Raw genomic sequence first — 20,512 nt, forward strand, 5'->3', positions numbered from 1 at the left:
TGGGCCAGTTAGATCAGTTGATCAGAACAGTTAATGATTGGGGATTTGGTCCATGAATGAGTCCACTCCATCCAGCAAAAGTTGCCACTCTGCAGAGCTTAGTGGAAGAATTTGCAGCCGGTCAGGACAGAAATACACACAGTAGGCGCAAGATAAGCCTGGATGAGAGTGTGAGCATTTTGCCACATTATTCAGAATTCATAGATACGAATTATCACTTCTGGAGTGAGACAAGAATTTTCTAGAACTCTCTGTAAGATGTCATAATTTTATACACTATCACCAATCACCTGTTCACATTACTAGTAGGAAAAATCATTTAGAATACATTTCCTGCTGCCTCCAGGTCCATAGCATCTTTATATACATTGTTGAGGCACAGGATACATCCCTGAAATGAAAATGACCATTGAGACGCTCAAGTTAAACTAGCTTTTAGGGAAAAATGAGCACCATCTAATACTCTAAGAACTTGCGATATGTCAGAGAAGGAAAAGAGCAAAACTCCTGCTTTCTTTTTCATTTGGCCCTTTGTCCACGGGAAAATCATGAACAGTGACTACTGTTTTGAAAAAGCTTGGCTCCACGCCCCACTCCTGCAATCTACTTGCTTTCTGTATCTGAAACATACAGGAGGGAGGTTTCAAATGAACACCCTGTTTTGTGAAGTGATTGTTGAACTCTAGCTTCTCACCTGTTCTGCTCCATGTGGCCACAAGACTGTTATTAGTTGGGAGCCTCGAAAAGTCATCATTGATACTTGGCATTTTAAGCCTGAGGTTGAGTCCATACTTGAAAAATGGTACATTATATTTTACAAATAGATTTAAAGTTGTACTAGCAGAAGAAGATGGGCTGTCACATTCATCCGTACGCTTCTTGGATCTTGCCATCCCCAAGGACCAAGAGGAAGCTTGCTCTTTTCTTTTCTTTACTGACAACAAAATCCCTATAGAGGAGAGTTGAACGGAATTCATATTGTGTTTTTGTTTGAATGGCAAGTGGGGAGGAGGAATGTGTCCTTTGTTATATAATAAAATATTTCTTCTTGGAAAGTAATTTTCTGCAAAAAGGAAAGAGAAGACCCTTTTCTGGTTAAGTCACAATTTGATCTGGAGATTCTAGTTGGTAAGAGAATACTTAATTTAGTGGCAGATAAAAACGAGTTGAGGTTTTGAGGTGTTTTTTTAAGGTCTCTTCTGTATGTGAAATAAAAAGAATGATTAGGAACTCGAGTGTTAAATGGTTAGTTTGTTATTTTTGTTGCCATGGCTACAAATCAGGCCGATTGATGTAATGTGTGTGTTTCCTTCCCACTCCCACCCCATCCCAGGCTTTTGTGGATTTCTTCTCTCAGTGCCTCCATGAGGAGTACAGGAGCAAGGGCATCTTTGTGCAGGTGAGTGGGGTATGTTTCAGTTGCATATCCCTGTTTTTGTGTGGTTTCCACAGCAACTGTTGCTGTCTTGGCAACGAAAGAAAATCACATTCCTAAGGAAAGTGTGACGTTAGCACACCATTAAAGACACGATTTCTTTTTCTTTTATGCACTTTAAGTCTAGATTTTAAAAAAGTTATCCCCTAGAATTCTTAAGTAGGGGTACTTAAAGTAGAACTAAACGCACGGTTTTATTTTTTTACAGTTTTATTTTGAGAAAATTAGACCATCCGTATCTCTTAGCTGCCAGGTGTTCAAGGCGTGTGGTGACTGTGTTCCCAGAGCCACTGGGTAATAACCACGGGGGAAGGTGGAGGGCTGAGTAAAACTCACTCCGTTCAGAGCAAGGACGACCGCGTGTACCAGGATGCCTTAGGTGTGGTAGTGAGTTTTAACTTTTTTTTTTTAATTGTGGTAAAAGTCCATAACAGAAAATACCATTTCAATCACGTTCAAGTATTTGTTTCAGTGGCATTAACTACATTCACATTGTTGTGCGGCCGTTAGCACCGTCCTCTCCATAACTTTTCATCTTCCAAAACTGAAATAATGTGTTTATTAAACAGTAACGCCTCGGGGCGCCTGGGTGGCTCAGTCGGTTAAGCGGCTGACTTCGGCTCAGGTCATGATCTCACGGTCCATGGGTTCGAGCCCCGGGTCGGGCTCTATGCTGACAGCTCAGAGCCTGGAGCCTATTTCAGATTCTGTGTCTCCCTCTCTCTCTGACCCTCCCCTATTCATGCTCTGTCTCTCTCTGTCTCAAAATAAATGTTAAAAAAAAAAAAAAAAAATTAAAAACAAAAAACAAAAAACAGTAACGCCTCACTTCCCCCTCTCCCAGCCCTGGAGAACCTCTGTCCTACTCTGTCTCTCTGAATCAGACTAGTGTAGGTACCTCTTATGGGTGGAATCGTACAGTATTTGTCTTTCTATGTCTGGCTTATTGCACTTCGTATAACATCTTCAGGGTTCATCCATGTTGTAGAGCATGTATCAGACTTTCCTTCCTTTTTAAGGCTGAATAAAATTACACGGTATGTATACACCACATTGTGTTTGTTCATTCATATGTTGTTGGACATTCAGCTTGCGCTCACCTTTTGGCTGCTGTGAATAATGTGGCTGTGAACGTGAGGGGTATGCCTATCTTTTTGAGGCCTGCTGTCAGTTCTTGTACATATGTCCCCAGAAGTGGAGTCACTGGATCAGGTGGTAATTTTATTTATATCTATATTTCTATTCTCTGAACTGCCTTTTTTCCATAGTAGCTTACATATTTTATACTCCCACAGCAATGCCCCAGGGCTCCCAATTTTTTCATATCCTTGCCAATACTTATTTTCTGTTTTGTTTTTGTTTTTAAATAATAGAGGTCCTAATGGGTAGGAAGTGGTCTTTCACTGTGGTTTTGATTTGCATTTCCCCAATGACTAGTGACGTTGAGCACCTTTTCAGCCACTTATTGGCCATTTTATATATTCTTTGGAGAAACGGCTATTCAAGTCTTTCACCCTTTTTTAATTGGGTTGCTTGCTTTTTATTTTTGAATTGTAGGAGTACTTTATATATTCTGGATATTAATCCTTTATTAGATATATGGATTGTAGATATTTTCTTCCACTCTGTGGGTTGCCTTTTCACTCTATGGATAGTGTCCTTTGATGCACAAAAGTTTTTAATTGTGATGTAGTCAGTTTATCTATTTTTTTCCTTCATTGCCTGTGCTTTTGGTGTCCTATCCAAGAAATCATTGCCAAATCCCATGTCATGAAGCTTCCCCCTGTGTTTTGTTTTAAGAGTTTTATAGTTTTAGCTTTTGCATTTAGGCCTTTGATCCAATTTGACTTAATTTTTGTAGAGACCTTTGATTTGATCATATAGCTAACAGATACAGAGCTGTGAAGATACAATACAAAATATGAGAGGAAGCAAATGTAGGAGTTTTCATGAGTATCTGTCTCCAATCAGCTATTGTTCAACACAAAGAAATAATGGCTCACAGTATTTCCATGCACGTTTTCAACAATGTCCTGGGAGAGGCTTGCAATTCTTCCCCCTTTCCTGCTCCTGCCCACGACCTGCCCCTACTGGTTCACACACCCCTTTGTTCTTCATGGCTTCCTCACTGCAAGCCTAGTATTTAGATTTTTGCATTCCAAAGCCCCAAATGATCAAACATCTAATAGCTAGTAGTTGAGGCGTTACTTTCAGGCACAGGGCTAAGCCCTTTATATGCATCCATTTATTTCATTTCATCTCATAACGACTTCATAAGGTGGTGTGATTATCATCTTCTTTAAATTTATGGAAATTGGAGTTAGAGAGGTTAAGCCACCCATCCATGTTGAACCAGGACTCAAATCCAAGTCTGTTTGGCACCAAAGCCTTTGTTCTTCATCACTGGCCTCCTTACTCGAGGCCTTTAGGACAGCATTGAACACATTGGATCCTTCTATGCTCAGGGAGTTATGGAATCAGAATGTGATTGGCTGCCTAGTTCCATTTGCTCCCTTGGATCTTTAGACAGTGAGGATCCCTAAGTGATGGGTGGGAGGGAGGGAAGGGTGGGTGATAGGCATTGAGGAGGGCACCTGTTGGGATGAGCACTGGGTGTTGTATGGAAACCAATTTGACAAGAAATTTCATATTAAAGAAAAAAAAAAGATCCCTAAAGTGTTGTCTGAATCTAGCTTCTAAACCCTTTTCTTCTATGAGTGGATATAGTAGCTCAGTCACCCACAGTGAGAGGGAGTGGTAGTTAAGGGAAGGTTAGATGAATGTTTCCTCATCTTCCGGGACCATCTTACAGTCTGCTACTTCTATACCCTGACCTGGGGTCTCGCCCAAGTAGTCCTTAGATGTCCTAGCCCTGTGGTGTTATTTTGATTTGCAGCTTCCCATAAATATAGGGTACACTGAGGAGGAAGACAGGGTTTTCGAGAATCCTGAATTTTATACCCAACTGCCATACTCCCTCTTCCCCCCTTGACCCTGTCATGTCAGTGCCCATAGCTGAAATCTGCTGTGTAGAATGTGGTATATTTTGGTAACAAGGAAACCAGTAGAGCATCCATGGGAGGTAAGGTGCCACATGCCACACAGTGTTGTGCCATTTTCTCGTTCTGAGGAGTCGGTTGTCATCAAGTTATTAATTTAGTAATTTTTAAACACCTACTGAGACTAAGCAGAAATCTTACAGATCCATTGGTGGGTGACCATCAGGCAGCAAGGCCGGAAGCTGGAAGTGTTTGAATGACAAAAGGGAATATTCCACTCTGTGAGCACAGATGAGCGGTTTCTAAAATTCTCTGAACAGACAAGACTGCCTCCTCTCTCATTCCCACAGCTTGCTTGCCTCAAAGATCTTTTCTCCATATTCTCTGCCTATTAATCTGCTGTGTCTAGAAGCTACTGGAAAAACACATTAGCATTTGTTTTTTGAAATATTTAACTTTGATAAACTTGTTTTTCCCCAGGAATGAATATCAATTATGTAATTTCATTGATCATTGTCTTTCTTCAAATAGATTCAATCAAGGTTTAAATGCAGTGTGAATCTGGTGAAAAAATAAAAACTCACATGTTTGTGAGAGAAAGTAGAGTTGTCATTTCTGTGCGAGCACATCAGAATGCTGAAGTAGATAGAACAGGATCTTGTACTCGTTCTGACCAAAGGGACAAAGACATCTGGTCTAAATGAAGCTGAGTTAAAAACTGTTGGTTTTTCATTGGTGGTGTTTTATGTCTGCACATTTTTTTGACCCAGGAGTATTTATCAACGATTTCCTCTTCCACTCCATCCCACGTACTGTTTGCTGGGTGATCTTGCTAAAATCCTAGGCAGGCGATGTTGCTTCCTTCATAGTCCTCCCATGGCTGCCCGCAAGGTTCAGGATTGAACCCAGGCTCCATGGGGCCATCGCCAGAGTGGACATTGTGCTGCCCGGTACCTGCTCTGCCCTCAGCAGGGTCCAGGACTGCCTTCTCTGCAGACACGCCTTTCCCTCTTCACGCCCCATCTCCCCATCTCCCAGAGCCTGTGACCCGTATCCGTCGTTCAGGGCTCAGGCCACACTTCACCAGCCCTGGGAAAGCGAATGTCAGCATGCGACGTGCCTTTCCTTCTGCCCTCCTGTTTTTTATTATATACTTCAACCTGATACACTCTGGCCCCCTCCTGCTCCCCCCCCCCCCCCCCCCGCTTCAATGTATTCTTGAGATCCGGATTTTTGTTTGTTTGTTTGCCTGCCTCTGTGTTGCTAATGGCACATGTAATTGGGGGCCTACTAGGGACCTGCCTTTTGCTTGGTATCACGGGAGACTCTGGTTGTACATGGCCATGCTTTGCGATACACAGACATTCGTTTTAAGGGCTTTTTTGAGCTTCTTCTCTTGCTGCCATATGCCTCTGGTCTTGAATTGTCAACCTCTGTATCTAGAGGGCTTCCGGGCTAATGCCATGTTGCCAAATTTCAGTTTCTTCTAATCCTTGGGAGGAAAGCTGTCTTTTCAGGTCTACCTCTGTGTGAATGTATATTAGATTGTTCTTTAGGGAGAGGAAGAGAGTCTGTTTTTTGAATTTAGCTTTTTTATATTAATTCCTTATTAATATTTTTTGCTTTTTTCTTTCCTATAATTTTGTGAGAGCATTTAACATTTCCTTCCATGAATTCAGATTTGCCATTAAATAAGTATTTTCTGGAAAGGCAAATGAACAGTAGAGACAATAAATGAAAAAAAGGTGAATCTGGGACCTGATAAATTCCATCTGTGCTTTTGAGTTTTGAATTGAAGGTAAGAAGTTCATTCTTGAGTCAACCATATCAAAAGGGTGCTCTGTTGGTGAGGACTATCTGTTCTCATTATTGTCCTGTAATTAAAGCCCAGTCAGAATTATGCTTAACTCTTTCAAAGGGCAAAATCCAAAGTGATCTGACCGGCTAGTTGATGGGCCCCAGGACCGGCTCCTTCCGTATGCCATGTACCAACTAGCCATGGATGCTGAAAAAGTATAAGAAATAGCTAAGACCAGGACAGCCACCTTCTTGAACTCTTCTTCTGGAAAACCTTCACAAACCTTCTTGTTTTTTTGAAAACTTTTTATTCAGAAATAATTTCAAATCTACAGAAAAGTTGTCAGAGAATAATACAAAGGACACTCCAATCTCCTTTACCCAGAGTCACTTTACCCATGCGGCACTTAACGTTACGCATTTTACTGTTTGCTTTATTATTGAAAGGTAAGTTGCATACATCATGGTTCTTTACCTCTGAATACTTTAGTGTGCATCTCCAGAGAATAAGGATATCCTTTTAGGTAACCACAACGCAGTTATCCACTTCAGAGTTAACACGGATGTAACATTTTTATCTAATCTACCATTAGTAGATTAGATATTCCAGTTTTTGACTCCTTAATAATCCTTATAGCATTTTTTATCCTCCAGTAAAGAATTCCGTCTACATTATCGGGTATGACATAGTACATAGTTGTTCTGTCTCCTTAGTTTCCTTGAATCTGCAATATGTCCACGGCCTTTCTTTGCCTTTGTGACGTTGACATTTTTGAAGAGCACCGTATTCCTCCTGCTCTTTTTGATCGAACATTCCTTATTTGGCACGTATCTGATGTTTCCTCACGGTTGGATTCACGTTGTGCTTTCCTAGCCAAAATTGTACATGTGAGTTTGTATCTTTCTCAGGGATTCACATCTAGGGACACACAATATCCATCTGCCCTTCACCGCTGGTGTTGATTTTGTTGCTTCAGTCAAGGTGTTACCCACTTTCTCTGCTGTGTAGTTACCGTCTTTTTCCCTTGCACTAATAAGCAACCTGTGGGGAGACACTGTAAGACCACGCAGATACCCTGCACCCTATCACAGTTGCCCCTAGAGTTAGCATCCTGTGGTAATGCCTCGCAAACCTGCCGTATGAAAGGGGTTTTTGATGCTAAGGAATTCATGAAGCCCTGTCTGGATATTTGGTCATTTCGAAGCAAGAAGTCACAGCTTCCTCAGTCCAAGCCATGGTTTTTTGTTTGTTGGTTTTGTTTTGTTTTTTAATGTTTTTTATTTACTTTGAGAGAGAGAGTGCAAGAGGAGGACAGATGCAGGGCTCAAACTCAGGAACCCTGAGATCATGACCTGAGCCGAAGTCGGACGCTTCACCGACTGAGCCATCCAGGTGCCCCAGGCCATGGTTTTATGCAGACCATGTTAATTACTGACTGGTATGCTTAAGGGCAGTGAGGAAGGGACGCTGGGCTTGGCATCAGCAAACCAAGGTTTTACTTCTGATATCGCCAGTCAGTGGTCATCTGACCTACAGAAAGCTGCTTCATTACTTTGAGCCTTAGCCTCCCCTTCTGGCAAATGGGGACAAAGGATGGGGCATATGTAAGAACACTGGAAACTGAAATGACACTCAAGTGTGAAGAAGAAAGACATTTGCATGTTTTGAATATCTACAATATGCTCCAAGTTTTCAACCATTTTGCTATCTTATTTGAAGTGGACATTAACTTAGGTCCATTTGACAAATAGGAAACTAAGATTCAAGAGGAGTCATGTCACTCGCCTAAGGTCAGTCCAGTTTGTCAGACAGTGAATGCCTGCTATTTGACAGGTCCTTAGCTAGGCAGGGAGGCAGCAAAGGTGAATCAGACACACCCTGTCCTCAAGGCTCAAGGCACACACACAACGAGAAGACAGATCGAGAAAGCACATTACAAAGACGAGGGATAGCAGGTCCAAAACTAGAGGTATATATTGTGTGCCACGTTTCTTCAATCAAGAAATATTTAGAGTGTGCCTAGTAGTCTGGTAATTGGGGATACGGTGGCAAAAAGACAGAGACAGATGGGTGTGGTAGAACTTAGGTTTAGTGGGGAGACAGACAATAAACAAGTAAACAAATACATGAATGGGATGACCTTGCAGAGTGATAAGCGCTACGAAGAAACTAGAGAAGGGTGACGTGTTCAAGAACGTTGGCAAGTGCAGGGAATTTACTGAGCTCTGGATTTGTAGCCTGGGTTCGAATCACTCTGGAGTCTGTGTTCTTTCTGTTTCTCTGCACCATACAGTTCTCCTCCTGGGAAGCCAAGTCTCTAAAGCCATCCCTTAGGGTTCAGTTTACCTGGCTCGTTATCAGAGGACAGACGAGGACACAGGTTGAGACCACTAAACCCAGAGAAGACAGTTGCAGGTTTCAGCTGGCCTGAAAATGAAATGGGCTTTCTTTCTTTCTTTTTTTTTTTTTAGCAGGAAATTGCAGAAGAATACTCTGTTTCGAGGTGAACTTAACCATAATGGGGACATTCACCTGGCCCCCTTCTCTTAAGTTACCACCTTCCAGTGCTTTGGTCCTCTTGGGTGATGAGAGTTGGTGGCTTTGTTAATTCAGCTAAATGTAGTAATCAGAATAAATTTAGAAAATAAATAAGACACATAGAGATGAGGGAGAAGACAAAATTCAGGTTTTTTTTTTTTTAAATGAAAGAAGATATTTCCTCTTTTATATTTTGTTAAATATTTTATAGCTTAGAGTAATCATATGGATCTACTGGGCTTCAAAGAGCTAGCAAGCCAAATACTAAGAAGTGGCTGTCGGGATTGAAAACAGAATTCTTCATCCATTCTTCTTTTTAATTGCCAATGCCAATAAAAGAAGGTAATGGAGTGTGTCTTTGTTAGTGCAGATGGAATCTAAATAGAACTATAAAGCAATATAATTCTCCCAGGAGATAATCATATCTGGTCAATTGCAACAACTTTGAGAAATGGCTTAAGAACAGTAACATTAGTCCTGTTGGGATCCGTGGTCTCCAGTCCCTTCCAGCCAGGTGACTCTCCATGTTTGTCATCGGTAACATCTTTTTTGCTTGGCCCCTTAAAACAGTGTTGCCCCACAAGAAGTAAAAACTTAAGGGGCAGTAATTTTACAACGTAAGAGGTAGTAAGTCCAGAAACAACTGACACATCCAGGTGGTTACCTCAATAGTCATTCTTTATAAATACGGCATCCTTACAAGCTGTAAAAATTCAGCCAGGTTTTTCTTTCTAAATTTATCCTGAAAAATATACATATTCTAAAACTTAGAAAGTAATTGCAAATATATCCTAGGGTTCAAATTCCACACTCTTTACCTGACAGTATTTTATTTAATCCTCACAGTAGCACAGTAAGGAATATGCTGTCTCCCCCAGTTGCAGAGGAAGAAACTGAATCTCAGTATTTTGGTCAGATCAGACACCTGGTATGTGGTCAAGGCTGTCTGATTTCAACACTGACATTCTCCCACCTCATACCCTGCTGCCTCTTTCTCTCACATTTCAAATTCATTCCATTGGGAAATCCTACCAACTTCGGTTTATCCACTATCTGACCACTTCTTGTGACCACCACTGCTACCAGTAATTTAAGCTGTCGCGATCTCTTGCCCTAGACATTCTGCAGTCCCTTCCTCCTCAGCCTCCCTACTCCCATCCTTGCCTGTAGCCCCAGTCGGCTCCCAGCAGTCACAGTCATCTCTTTAAAGCTAAATCAAGGACATTTTACCTCTCTACGGAAAAAAAATTCTCCCGTGGCTTTTCATTTCTTTCGGAGTAAAAGCATGAATTCTTAGGACCTACCATGTTCTGATTTCAGACGTTCCACATTATCTCGCCCCCTCCCAACCCCTCCCCCCGCCGCTATATCTCTGGTCCCCTTGAAGTTCCTCAAACACTCCAAGCACATGTCCACCTCAGGGCCTTTGCACTTGCTGTTCTTTCAGTCTAAAAGGATCTTTACCCAGATAGCCTTTTTGCTAGCTCATATAAGCAAAGATTGACATCTCTGTCACCACATCAGAGAGGTCTTTCTTGGTCACCTGCAGGAACAGCTGCTGTCACCTCTGTCGCTACTCAGGTTTACTTTTCTTTTTCCTTTTTATTATTACCTCCCAATATAGCATACATTTTTTATTGTTTGTAGTCTGTGGGTCCCCACTCCCGCCCCAGATGTAAGCTCTGTAAGATTAGGGACTTTCCTGTTGTTCACAGCCATATTCCACTGCCTAAAACAGTGTCCTACCAGGTGCTCAGGAAATATTTGTTGTTAAATAAATGCTTTTTGTGATATTACTCTGTTTCTCCTTTTGTTCTATGAATGTTAACATATAAATTCCACATATTCAGAAATAGGCCATTTGTAAGATTATCAGCCAGCCAGTGTTTATCAAGTATTTTCTTTGTACAGGGGCACCTGGGTGGCTCAGTCAGTTAAGGTCCAACTCTTGGTTTCGGCTCAGGTCATGATCACACAGTTTACAAGTTCGAGCCCTGCATTGGGCTCCATGCTAACAGTGCAGAGCCTGCTTGATTTTCTCTCTCTCTCTCTCTCTCCCTCTCCCTCTCCCTCTCCCTCTCCCTCTCCCTCCCTCCCCCCACCACCTCTCTTTCTGTCCCTCTCCTGCTTGCTCTCTCTTTCAAAATAAATAAACTTTAAAAAAAAGGGGGAGGATTTTCTTTGTACAGAACATACAACATTTTAACCCCTTCATACGGGGCTTAGGTGTTAAGGTTTATAGGTAATGCTACCGTGAGGCCTTCGCTCAATGCCATGTAGTCAAGGATCTCTGCATCATCAGAGTGATTCCTTTTCCCAAACATTTTCTAGGAAGTCCAGGTAAAAAGCAACAGCCTTTTTGTGGAAATGCTCATCTCATGGTCTGCAAGTAAAATAACACAAACTCCAAAGCTAGGATCTAAGTATAGAGTTAGATCTTCTGGAGGATATCAGATCCTGAAATGGAAGATGAATACACAGATGTAAGGAGAAAAGATTCTCTAAAATGCCTCATAGGAGCCACAGCCTCTGCCTTAAGAATGTGAGCCAGTCACACTGTCGAACGTAATACTCCTAAAAGGCAGATGAGACATCGTGTCTAGAATTCCATATTGTGCAAATAGACTGGAGCCCAGTGCCCTCTGGATCCGTGTTTGCCAAAGCATGGTTGTGAGTTGTTCTGGTTGTTTCTATTCATTTATTATTAATTTTTTTAATGTTTATTTTTGAGAGAGAGAGAGAGAGGCAGAGCACGAGCAGGGAGGCTGCAAAGAGAGAGGGAGACACAGAGGCTGAAGCAGGCTCCAGGCTCTGAGCTCTCAGCACAGAGCCCGACGCGGGGCTTGAACCCACAAACCATGAGATCATGACCTGAACCAAAGTCAGATGCTTAACCGACTGAGCCACCTAGGTGCCCCTGTTCTGGTCATTTTTAAATTCAAGAAGGCGTGTTTAGTACACAGGTGACGGTATGAGAGATACTTTATCACCTGAAATTACAAGGTTCAGTATTTGATTCTTGAATATCTGCCACACAGTGTTGGGCTCCATCTTTCCATTACTCCATGATATGAAGTTCCAGTGGCCTTCCTTCCTATTCTGAGCAAGGCCCCCTAAATTGTCTTGTAAAGACCAAATTACCTAAGCAGGCTACTCCAGTGCATGAGAAAAGGGATACCAAGTTGTCTTCAGGGATTTTTTTTTTTTTTTTTCTTGTAAACAGGCTGAACAAGGACAAAACATCAACAGCTTTGCTTTATGGCCTAGTTAGTTATTTTCACTTTGGCATTCTAAGTTGGAAGACCAGGGCACTTGCCTGCACCTATGGCTGTGAAGACCCAGGTTGTTTCCAAGGAGTAGTGTTTATAGTGGCAAAGTTTTGAGCTTAAGCAAGTTGTAAAATTTGTTCTGCCCAAAATACTAACTATAGAAGGGTGAGTACACTCGACCAGTTCACTGTAATGTTTGCATGAGTAGACAGGAAAATGGATTAATTATTGTTTGGGGTTTCTTTTGTTTTTCTTGTTGTTGTTGTTGTTTTGAGAGAGAGAGAGAGAGGAGAGAGAGAATGTGAACAGGTGAGGGGCAGAGAGAAAGGGAGACACAGAATCCGAAGCAGGCTCCAGGCTCCCAACTGTCAGCACAGACCCCGACGTGAGGCTCAAACTCATGAACTGCGAGATCATGACCTGAGCTGAAGTTGAATGCTTAACCAACTGAGCCACCCACGCACCCCCTTGTTTATTGTGTTTTTGTTGAAGTTTTTAAGGAGGGACCTAGATGACATTTTGAGTTACATTTCTTTTACAATAACTTGAAATATCCTTTTTATTTTTTTTAATTTAATTTATTTTTTTAATTTACATCCAAGTTAGTTAGCATATAGTGCAACAATGATTTCAGGAGTAGATTCCTTAATGCCCCTTACCCATTTAGCCCATCCCCCTTCCCATAACCCCTCCTGTAACCCTCTGTTTGTTCTCCATATTTAAGAGTCTCTTATGTTTTGTCTCCCTCCCTGTTTTTATATTATTTTTGCTTCCCTTCCCTTGTGTTCATCTGTTTTGTATCTTAAATTCCTCATATGAGTGAAGTCATATATTTGTCTTTCTCTGACTAATTTTGCTTAGCATAATACCCTCTAGTTCCATCCACGTGGTTGCAAACGGCAAGATTTCATTCTTTTTGATTGCTGAGTAATACTCCATTGTATATATACACCACATCTTTTTTATCCATTCATCCATCGGTGGACATTCGGGCTCTTTCCATACTTTGGCTATTGTCGATAGTGCTGCTATAAACATTGGGGTGCATGTACCCTTTCTAAACAGCATACCTGTATCCCTTGGATAAATACCTAGTTGTGCAATTGCTGGGTCATAGGGTAGTTCTATTTTCAACTTTTTGAGGAACCTCCATACTGGTTTCCAGAGTGGCTGCGCCAGCTTGCTTTGCCACCATCGGTGCAAAAGAGATCCTCTTTCTCCGCATCCTCGCCAACATCTGTTGTTGCCCGAGTTGTTAATGTTAGCCATTCTGCCACGTGTGAGGTGGTATCCCATTGTGGTTTTGATTTGTATTTCCCTGATGATGAGTGATGCTGAGCATTTTGAAATATCCTTTTTAAATTCTTGGCAAGTAACTAGACCTATACATTTATCTTGGTTTAGATAGATGATCTTGCTTAAGCTTCAGAATATCTAAAATTCTGGTCTAACCTCTCATATTAACACTGTCAACTTTCTGGTATAATTAATTCTCTGGACTGCAGCAGTGGAAGGGGACCCCACTACAGTTCTTCAGTGCCGTGCACACTGAGGTATTCTGTTGCTAAGTCACTCAGGAAATCTGTGCGCCCCTCCTGTGTGCTAGGTCTGCTCTAAGTACTGGCAATAGGGTGGTGATTAACGCCATGTTTTCTTAGGGTTTGTGCTCTAGAAATCACTACTGTCCAGTGCTTGGGTTTAGTTTTCTGTTGAGTGTAGCTTTCCTCCTGCCCCTGCCTCACACAATTCCAACACCTGAACCGCACTGCACAGCTCCCAGCTCCCTGAGAACATCACGCTCATTCTCTTTCTCTCTCTCTCTCCTTTTCTCTGCCCCTGCTATTCTCAGTACCCGAAACATTCTCCACTTGTTTGTTTACCTGGCAAACTCCTCTACTTTATTGAAGACGGAGCTCTAAAGTTATTTCATCTCTGAATCCTTTGCATCTTCTGCCAGCCCACGTTAATTGCCTTGACTTTAAACCACTGTCAGAAATTAATAAATACCCTTTCCAGAATTGGATTTGCATTTCTTTACTGGAAGAACATTGATTAAGTTGGGATTCCTAGGCATGTGTCTCCTGTCTCCACCTCTGGAGCTGGGAGGCTCCCTAGGCTATCTGGATGGGTTAACTGAATGGTGAGCTAACTTGTGCTGCCATCAAGTGGTTCAGCCAGGCAGTGCGACTTAATTCTTCTGCAAGATCAAACTAGTCCGATTTCTGCCATGTATCTACAGAGAGAGGGAGGGTGATAATCTCATTGTGTAATCGGGAGGTATGATTATCAGACCATATTCATCCTGAGGCACTTAAAACTTTATGGTACCCTTGGCAGGCTTGTGATCTGTAAATGGGAACGTGTTTTTGATCTTTACTTTTCTGTAACCAGGAAACCCGAGACAGAGATGTGACACGGCTTGCTCATGCGCCTTCATTATTTGAGACAGAGCACAGTGCATATGCTTTCTTTGGCTTTGCTTTTGCTACTCAGCTTGGTGAACAACGTTTTCTTTCCTTATCCGTTGTATGAGCCTCAGCAAACATTTCATACTGTGTTAGTCTGAGATCTCTCTTCAGTTTGTGCTCTCATATACTGTATCCTTGCTGCAATATGGCTTTAAAAGTAAAGGCCTTTTTGACAAAATATTTTTGCTCTTTAAGTGGGAGATACATGGATAGTGACAAACAAATTGTCAAAAACCAAGAGTCACCTAATCAAAGTCTGCCCAGGTATGGAGGTACTTTGGGGACGTTAGTTTACTTAGTGCACATCTCAATTTTACTTCTGTACCTCTAGTAAAGTTTTTTATTTTGACCACCAGGTGTTGGGTCCTTTTCTTTAATAGAAGTATCATTGTAATTTGTACTCTTTCCTCTCATGCATGTGTGATACACAGAATATATTTCCTCTCTGGTGAAGAGACAAGCCCAAGTTACTTCAAGCTAGAAGGGTCCTTTTGCATCATGACTCAGTACCATTGTAATAGGGTTCCTTTATATTCTATGTTGGATCCTGTCCAAATGTATCAAACATAAGCAATAGAGAACCTGACACTAGTTAAGTTCTTCTAACAGGTAGTGTTCAGACCTGTCATCCCACACCACCCCCATCAAGTGTCCCTTGCTTACCCAAGCTGTTGCCATATGGTCATAGTGTCTCCCCCACAAAGAACAAAAGAAAGAAAAGGCGAGGTGGCCCTGTCTTATTAGTAGCAAAGTTTATAAAGCTCAGATGCAGAATGATAATAAACTAGGGAAGAAGAGTGGTTGTCAAAGGCTGAGAAAGGGAAATGCTTAGTTTAGAGAGACCAAAGCTGGTAGAACCATCCTAATGAACCACAAATTGTGAAGACAATTAGCATCCTCTCTTGAGGAGGATCAGATGTCAAAAATCTACGTGGTGGTTTTGTAATGGTGCTCAATTCAGAGTAGAAAGAGTATCCTATCTGGAATCTCTGCCCTTTAGATTTGTTCAGTGCCTTCTTTTGAAAGGTTCACAGACGTTTACTTCTGCTTATATTTAATACTTTTTCAGTCTCATATTGTTTCATTGATAGATTGCCTTGTTACAATTTACTTTATCTGTCAGGTATCCTCTCAAGCTGGCTTTTCATGTGCTTCTCTCTCAAGATACACACTTTAGGTTTCACCAAAAGGTTTTTGCGTTTGTGCCACTGAGAGCAATCAGGCGTCGTTAGATTCTGGATTAGTTGCTTTCCTAATTACCAGTGTGTTTTTTTGGGGGGCGGGGGCTGTTGCCTTTCTAGAGTGTCCTGCCATTCTTCATAGCTACAAAGCTGTCTAAAATCCGAAAGCCCACTCTGGATACGCCCTCTGCAGAGACCTTCGTGAAGTCTGCGATTAAAACGGTGGGCTTGCAGTCCCGAACCACTGGGTACCTGATCCATTCTCTTATGGTATGTAGATTTTCAAGTCTCAAATCAGTAGTTTGCTGTGGGGTTTTCATTCCCACTGAGTCACAAAATAGCATGTGATGTATTAGCATATATGCATTGTCTAGACTTACTAACAAGGCATCTGTGTTGTTTTGTTTTTAAGTTTATTTATTTTGAGAGATAGAGAGTGTGTGTGGGTGTGGGTGTGTGCACAAGCCTGGGAGGTGCAGAGAGAGAGCGGGGAGAGAGAGAATCCCAAGCAGGTTCCACGCTGTCAGCGTGGTTTTATTTTAGAAGTTACCTACGAAGAAAACAACAATAAAGTAAAACATAAGATCAGATGCTTTAAGTTAGCTCAAATTATAGGCTGTAATTACCTATCTCCCCATTTCTTTCCCTAGGGCTCGATAATTTCAGTCACGCCTACCTGGCTGTATTTTAAAATAACCACGAATATGGGCAAATCCACGCGGGCTCGCTATCTGAAGAAAGCCAAGAAGAATTAAGCATTGATAACTACACTGAGTAGCTTGGCTGGGTGCACCAACCTACACAGGATTACGGCAAGACACCCCCCTCTCCAAAATCTGCGGTTGTCATTTATCAATTACTAATAAGGCTAAATGTTGTCATAATTGGGAGGAGAGCAGAAGTTGCTTTCAGGAATTCCAGACATATATTCTGGATACTACCAGGAGTTATTTTGAAGTTTAATATAAATGCTCATATCAAATGGACATAGAACTAATACTAGCAAGAACAGTGTAATGGGAAGGAACATGATTGTAGCAAATCACAGAACGACAGAGACAGACATAATGCTTCAGTGGTTTCGTCTGGCCAAAATGCCAACGATGATGATCTTTGTATTTTCTCTGAAATATACTTTAAAAAGTAATGGCCAGCTCCCCAACCCCCCCCCCTTTTTTTTTAAACACTTTGGGGGAGTGGAGCTGAATTGATTCACTTATGGGAGGACATATTGCAATATACATCACTAGAAGGTTTTCTAAAAGTATGTCCCAGTTTGTACATTTATATGGAACTTTTTATGCTCAAAGGTAGCTGATCACATAAAAATAAGACATGAAATATGGAGTTCTTTTTGACACATGAAGCCTGCTAAAATATGCTTTCCTCTGATACATATTTCTTTTCAGTTTAAATGCATGTAAATACTGAAGGCTATATGGTATGATTTATAAAGGTAAATGGACCAGAAAGTACACTGAGATGGGCAGCCGCTTATGGTGTCACTAAAACGGTTATCCAGGAAAGTGGCTTGCTTAGTCCCCAGCCTCTTCTGTTTCTGCACTGCACCAATACTGCTCACATATGTGACCACATGCTATTCCCACAACAGTAATGATAACAGAGAAGTGGCCTTGTAGTTTTAAACTGATACCCTATTGATAGCAATATGACTAGTTTTAATAAAAGGTGATATAACCATGGTGTTGATTGAAAAAATGTATTTCTTTCGTATTCGAAATTAAGGCTGTTTTTACACTGGCTTAATATAAATTGAGACTTACTTTTATCCTGCTCCATAACTTGTTTGAAGGAAATCATCAAGAAATAATTCAATATTGTGAAACATGCAATACAGAAGATAGGTCTTTACCAAGGCTGTGGTTCTTAGGCTCTGAGTTTTAAGCACTAGGAGATTTGTCCAAAAAAAAAAAAAAAAGTAAATTGCAGTGTTTAGGCGTTTCTAGCTTTTAATTTTGCCAGCTGAGGACGTAAAATAAAAACAGGAAGATCCAAAGTACTATCTGCTGTTAGCATCATTATATAGTTGAAAAGGCATTTTAGTACCAAAAAAAGTAAGAACATAATCTCAGAATCATTTAAATTGAATTAACTTAATTTTATGAAAAACACACTGCCTTTTTTGCTCTCATTTTGTTGTAGAAAGGTGAAGCCACAGTGACCTGGGCAATATTTTATTTTACACATTGGTTTGTTAATGGTTGCAGGTGATAGCTTTCAGTGGAGAGTTGGTAGAACCAGGAAGGGATTGATTTACAAGTGTACAAGATACTTCCTCTTCTGTCTGAGTTAGAAAATAGTTGCATTCTGATTAGGAAATCCCTTAGCAATCTCAAAACTTCTGAAGCTATAGCTTTTGCTACTTCAACTTGGCAGCTAGTATCTCTTATATTTGACACTCAGGTTTGCAGATAAGTGCATGAAAGTCTGTTTCCAGGCACATGAAAAGAAAAAGCTCATGAAAAGAGAAACCACCGTATTCCAAACTTTCAAAATAGCAGAGCACAATTTTTAGACCTAACTTTATATCAACTTGATATTATAGTCTGATATGTGCCAGGTAAGGTCTGAACCCGAAAAAAGGAGAATAAAAGAGACAGGTAGATTCATATAGAATCAGCTCACCTCACAACACAGTGAGCCAGATTTTCATTTCCTGTTCTTCCATTGTTCCCACATGGTAGCACGGGGGCGGGGCGGGGGGCATGGGAGGAACTGCCCTACACACATGATGACGTTGCCATTCTCATTTGTCTTTGTGCTCATCCCACGTGCACTGGGAATGAATACAGATGTTCTGATCATTCTCAACTTCCTCAGATGTGGTCCTGTCCTAAATGAAGGAGGCCGTCTCATTTGATACTTAGTGCAAGAAAAGCAGATAGCACTGAATTTTCTAGGGAGCGAACATTAGTGTGACACCACACAGACGGTGTCTATGTGGTGTGAGAGAGCTTTATTGTGATGACAATGAAATGAACTTTAAGTAGCACTCTAAGTGTTTGAGTCTGTTGACACCAAAAATTACCTGAGGTTGAGATGGTCCTGGGTTCTGCTACCTTCTCTGGAGTTTACCAGCATCAAAAGAAATCATCAGAGCTTTTTATTGAATATGTTGAAAACTGATTCAATTTAAAAAAATTTTTTAAGGACTCACTACTTTGTACTTTGATACTCCTCTCATGATGAAAACTTATAAATGTGGACAGAATTTAAGTTCCCTTGTGTAATATAATTCTGTTGAGGATTATATGGAGACATCTAGTAATGGAACACTGTGTAGCATGTACATAAACATATTACATCAAACAATGTTGATGTGATGATGGCATATTACAGCTTGTTCGCTCTCCTTTTTACATGCGTCACTGAAAAGCAAGCAAAATGGGTAGGACAAAAGGATGTAAGGCAGGCTTGTCTTCCTAATTACAAAAGTTTCAGACATACTGTTGTGTGCGTTTATTGAGCACTAACCATGTGCTCTTCTGGATGCCGGAGAAACTATAGTGAACAAAGCAGACAAAAACTCTTGCCCCTGTAGAGCTTCCATGTGAACGGGGGGAAGGGGAGGCGAGCAAATTAGGGAGACAGGTTAAAAAACAAGCAAATAAAGAAAAATAATAACATAGTATAAGTGCTTTATGCTATGGGGGGAACATGAAGCAAGGTAATGAGGAGGGGGAATCCACGTATGTAGGGTAAGGGTGGGAGGCTTGTGAATTTAAATAAGGTACTCATGGTAGGCCGTGGAGAAAGGTGGCATTTGAACAGTCCTGGGGAAGCCTTTCAGCTATGTGGGAGAAGGGCATATCAGGCAGACCAGCCTGTGCAAAGAACCCAAGGAGAGCGTGTGCCTGGTATGTTCCAAGAATAGCTAGGAGTGCATACATATACTCAAAGTGTATGCTAGGTGAACTCTTCCTTGAAGATTTCAGAGATCTAGGTTAGTTACGACTTTCTACCATAAAATCACCTTTTCGTTCTTGGTTATAATTCACGATCTTTGTATTGCTGAATTCAATTTGCTGGTATTTTATTTGGAATTTTTGCATCTCTATTGAGAACATTGGTTTGCAATCTTTCTCCTACTTGTCTGGCTTTCATATCAGTGTTATAAGTTCATTAAATGAGCTGGGACGTGTTGCTTATTTTGCTATGCTCTGGAAGACTCTGTAAAAGATTGGAGCGATCTTTTTCCGTCGAAGCTTATAAAACCATCTGGCCCTAGTATTTATTTGTGGGAAGATTCTTAACTACCGATTATGTTGCTTTAATGGTAAATAAGACAACTCAAGCTTTATACTTTTTCTTGAGTTAATTTTGAAAAAAAAATTATTTCTAAACATTTATTCATGTTTCCCCCCAGATTTATTAACATAATGTAATTCAAGGTATCTTTGTATTTTTTAAGCTTTCTCTTTCCTTTACCAATAATCTTTGTGTCCTCTCACTTTCTTTTCCTTGACCATTTTGCTAGAAATTTGTCTCCTTTATTAGTTTTAATGTTTATTTATTAATTTTTGAGAGAGAGTGAGCATGTGAGCAGGGGAGGAACAGAGAGAGAAGGAGAGACAGAGAATCCCAAGCAGGCTCCACACTGTCAGTGCAGAGAGCCCAATGTGGGGCTTGAACTCAACCCATGAACCGTGAGATCATGACCCGAGCCAAAGTCAGATGCTTAACTGACTAAGCTACCCAGGCACCCCCTTTATTAGTTTTTAAAGAACTATCTTTTGGCTTTGTTGATCCTCTCTGCCCTTTTCACTTTATGGTCTCCTGATTTTTGGCAGTTTATTCTGTTAT

The 20,512-nt window shown here is 41.0% G+C and overlaps 1 protein-coding gene across 1 annotated transcript in view; it reads left to right on the plus strand.

Moving 5' to 3' along the window:
- Nucleotides 1-19,857, plus strand: part of HSD17B12 (hydroxysteroid 17-beta dehydrogenase 12) — a 167,848-nt gene extending 147,991 nt beyond the window's left edge. The window contains exons 9-11 of the mRNA XM_007082068.3: nt 1,334-1,399; nt 15,809-15,958; nt 16,339-19,857. Coding sequence (XP_007082130.1) covers nt 1,334-1,399; nt 15,809-15,958; nt 16,339-16,443 — 321 coding nt within the window. The 3' untranslated portion in view covers nt 16,444-19,857. The remainder of the gene's footprint in view (nt 1-1,333; nt 1,400-15,808; nt 15,959-16,338) is intronic.
- The last annotated feature ends 655 nt before the right edge of the window (nt 19,858-20,512 follow it).

This window comes from Panthera tigris, chromosome D1 (genome assembly GCF_018350195.1).
Source record: "Panthera tigris isolate Pti1 chromosome D1, P.tigris_Pti1_mat1.1, whole genome shotgun sequence".
Lineage (NCBI taxonomy): Eukaryota > Metazoa > Chordata > Mammalia > Carnivora > Felidae > Panthera > Panthera tigris.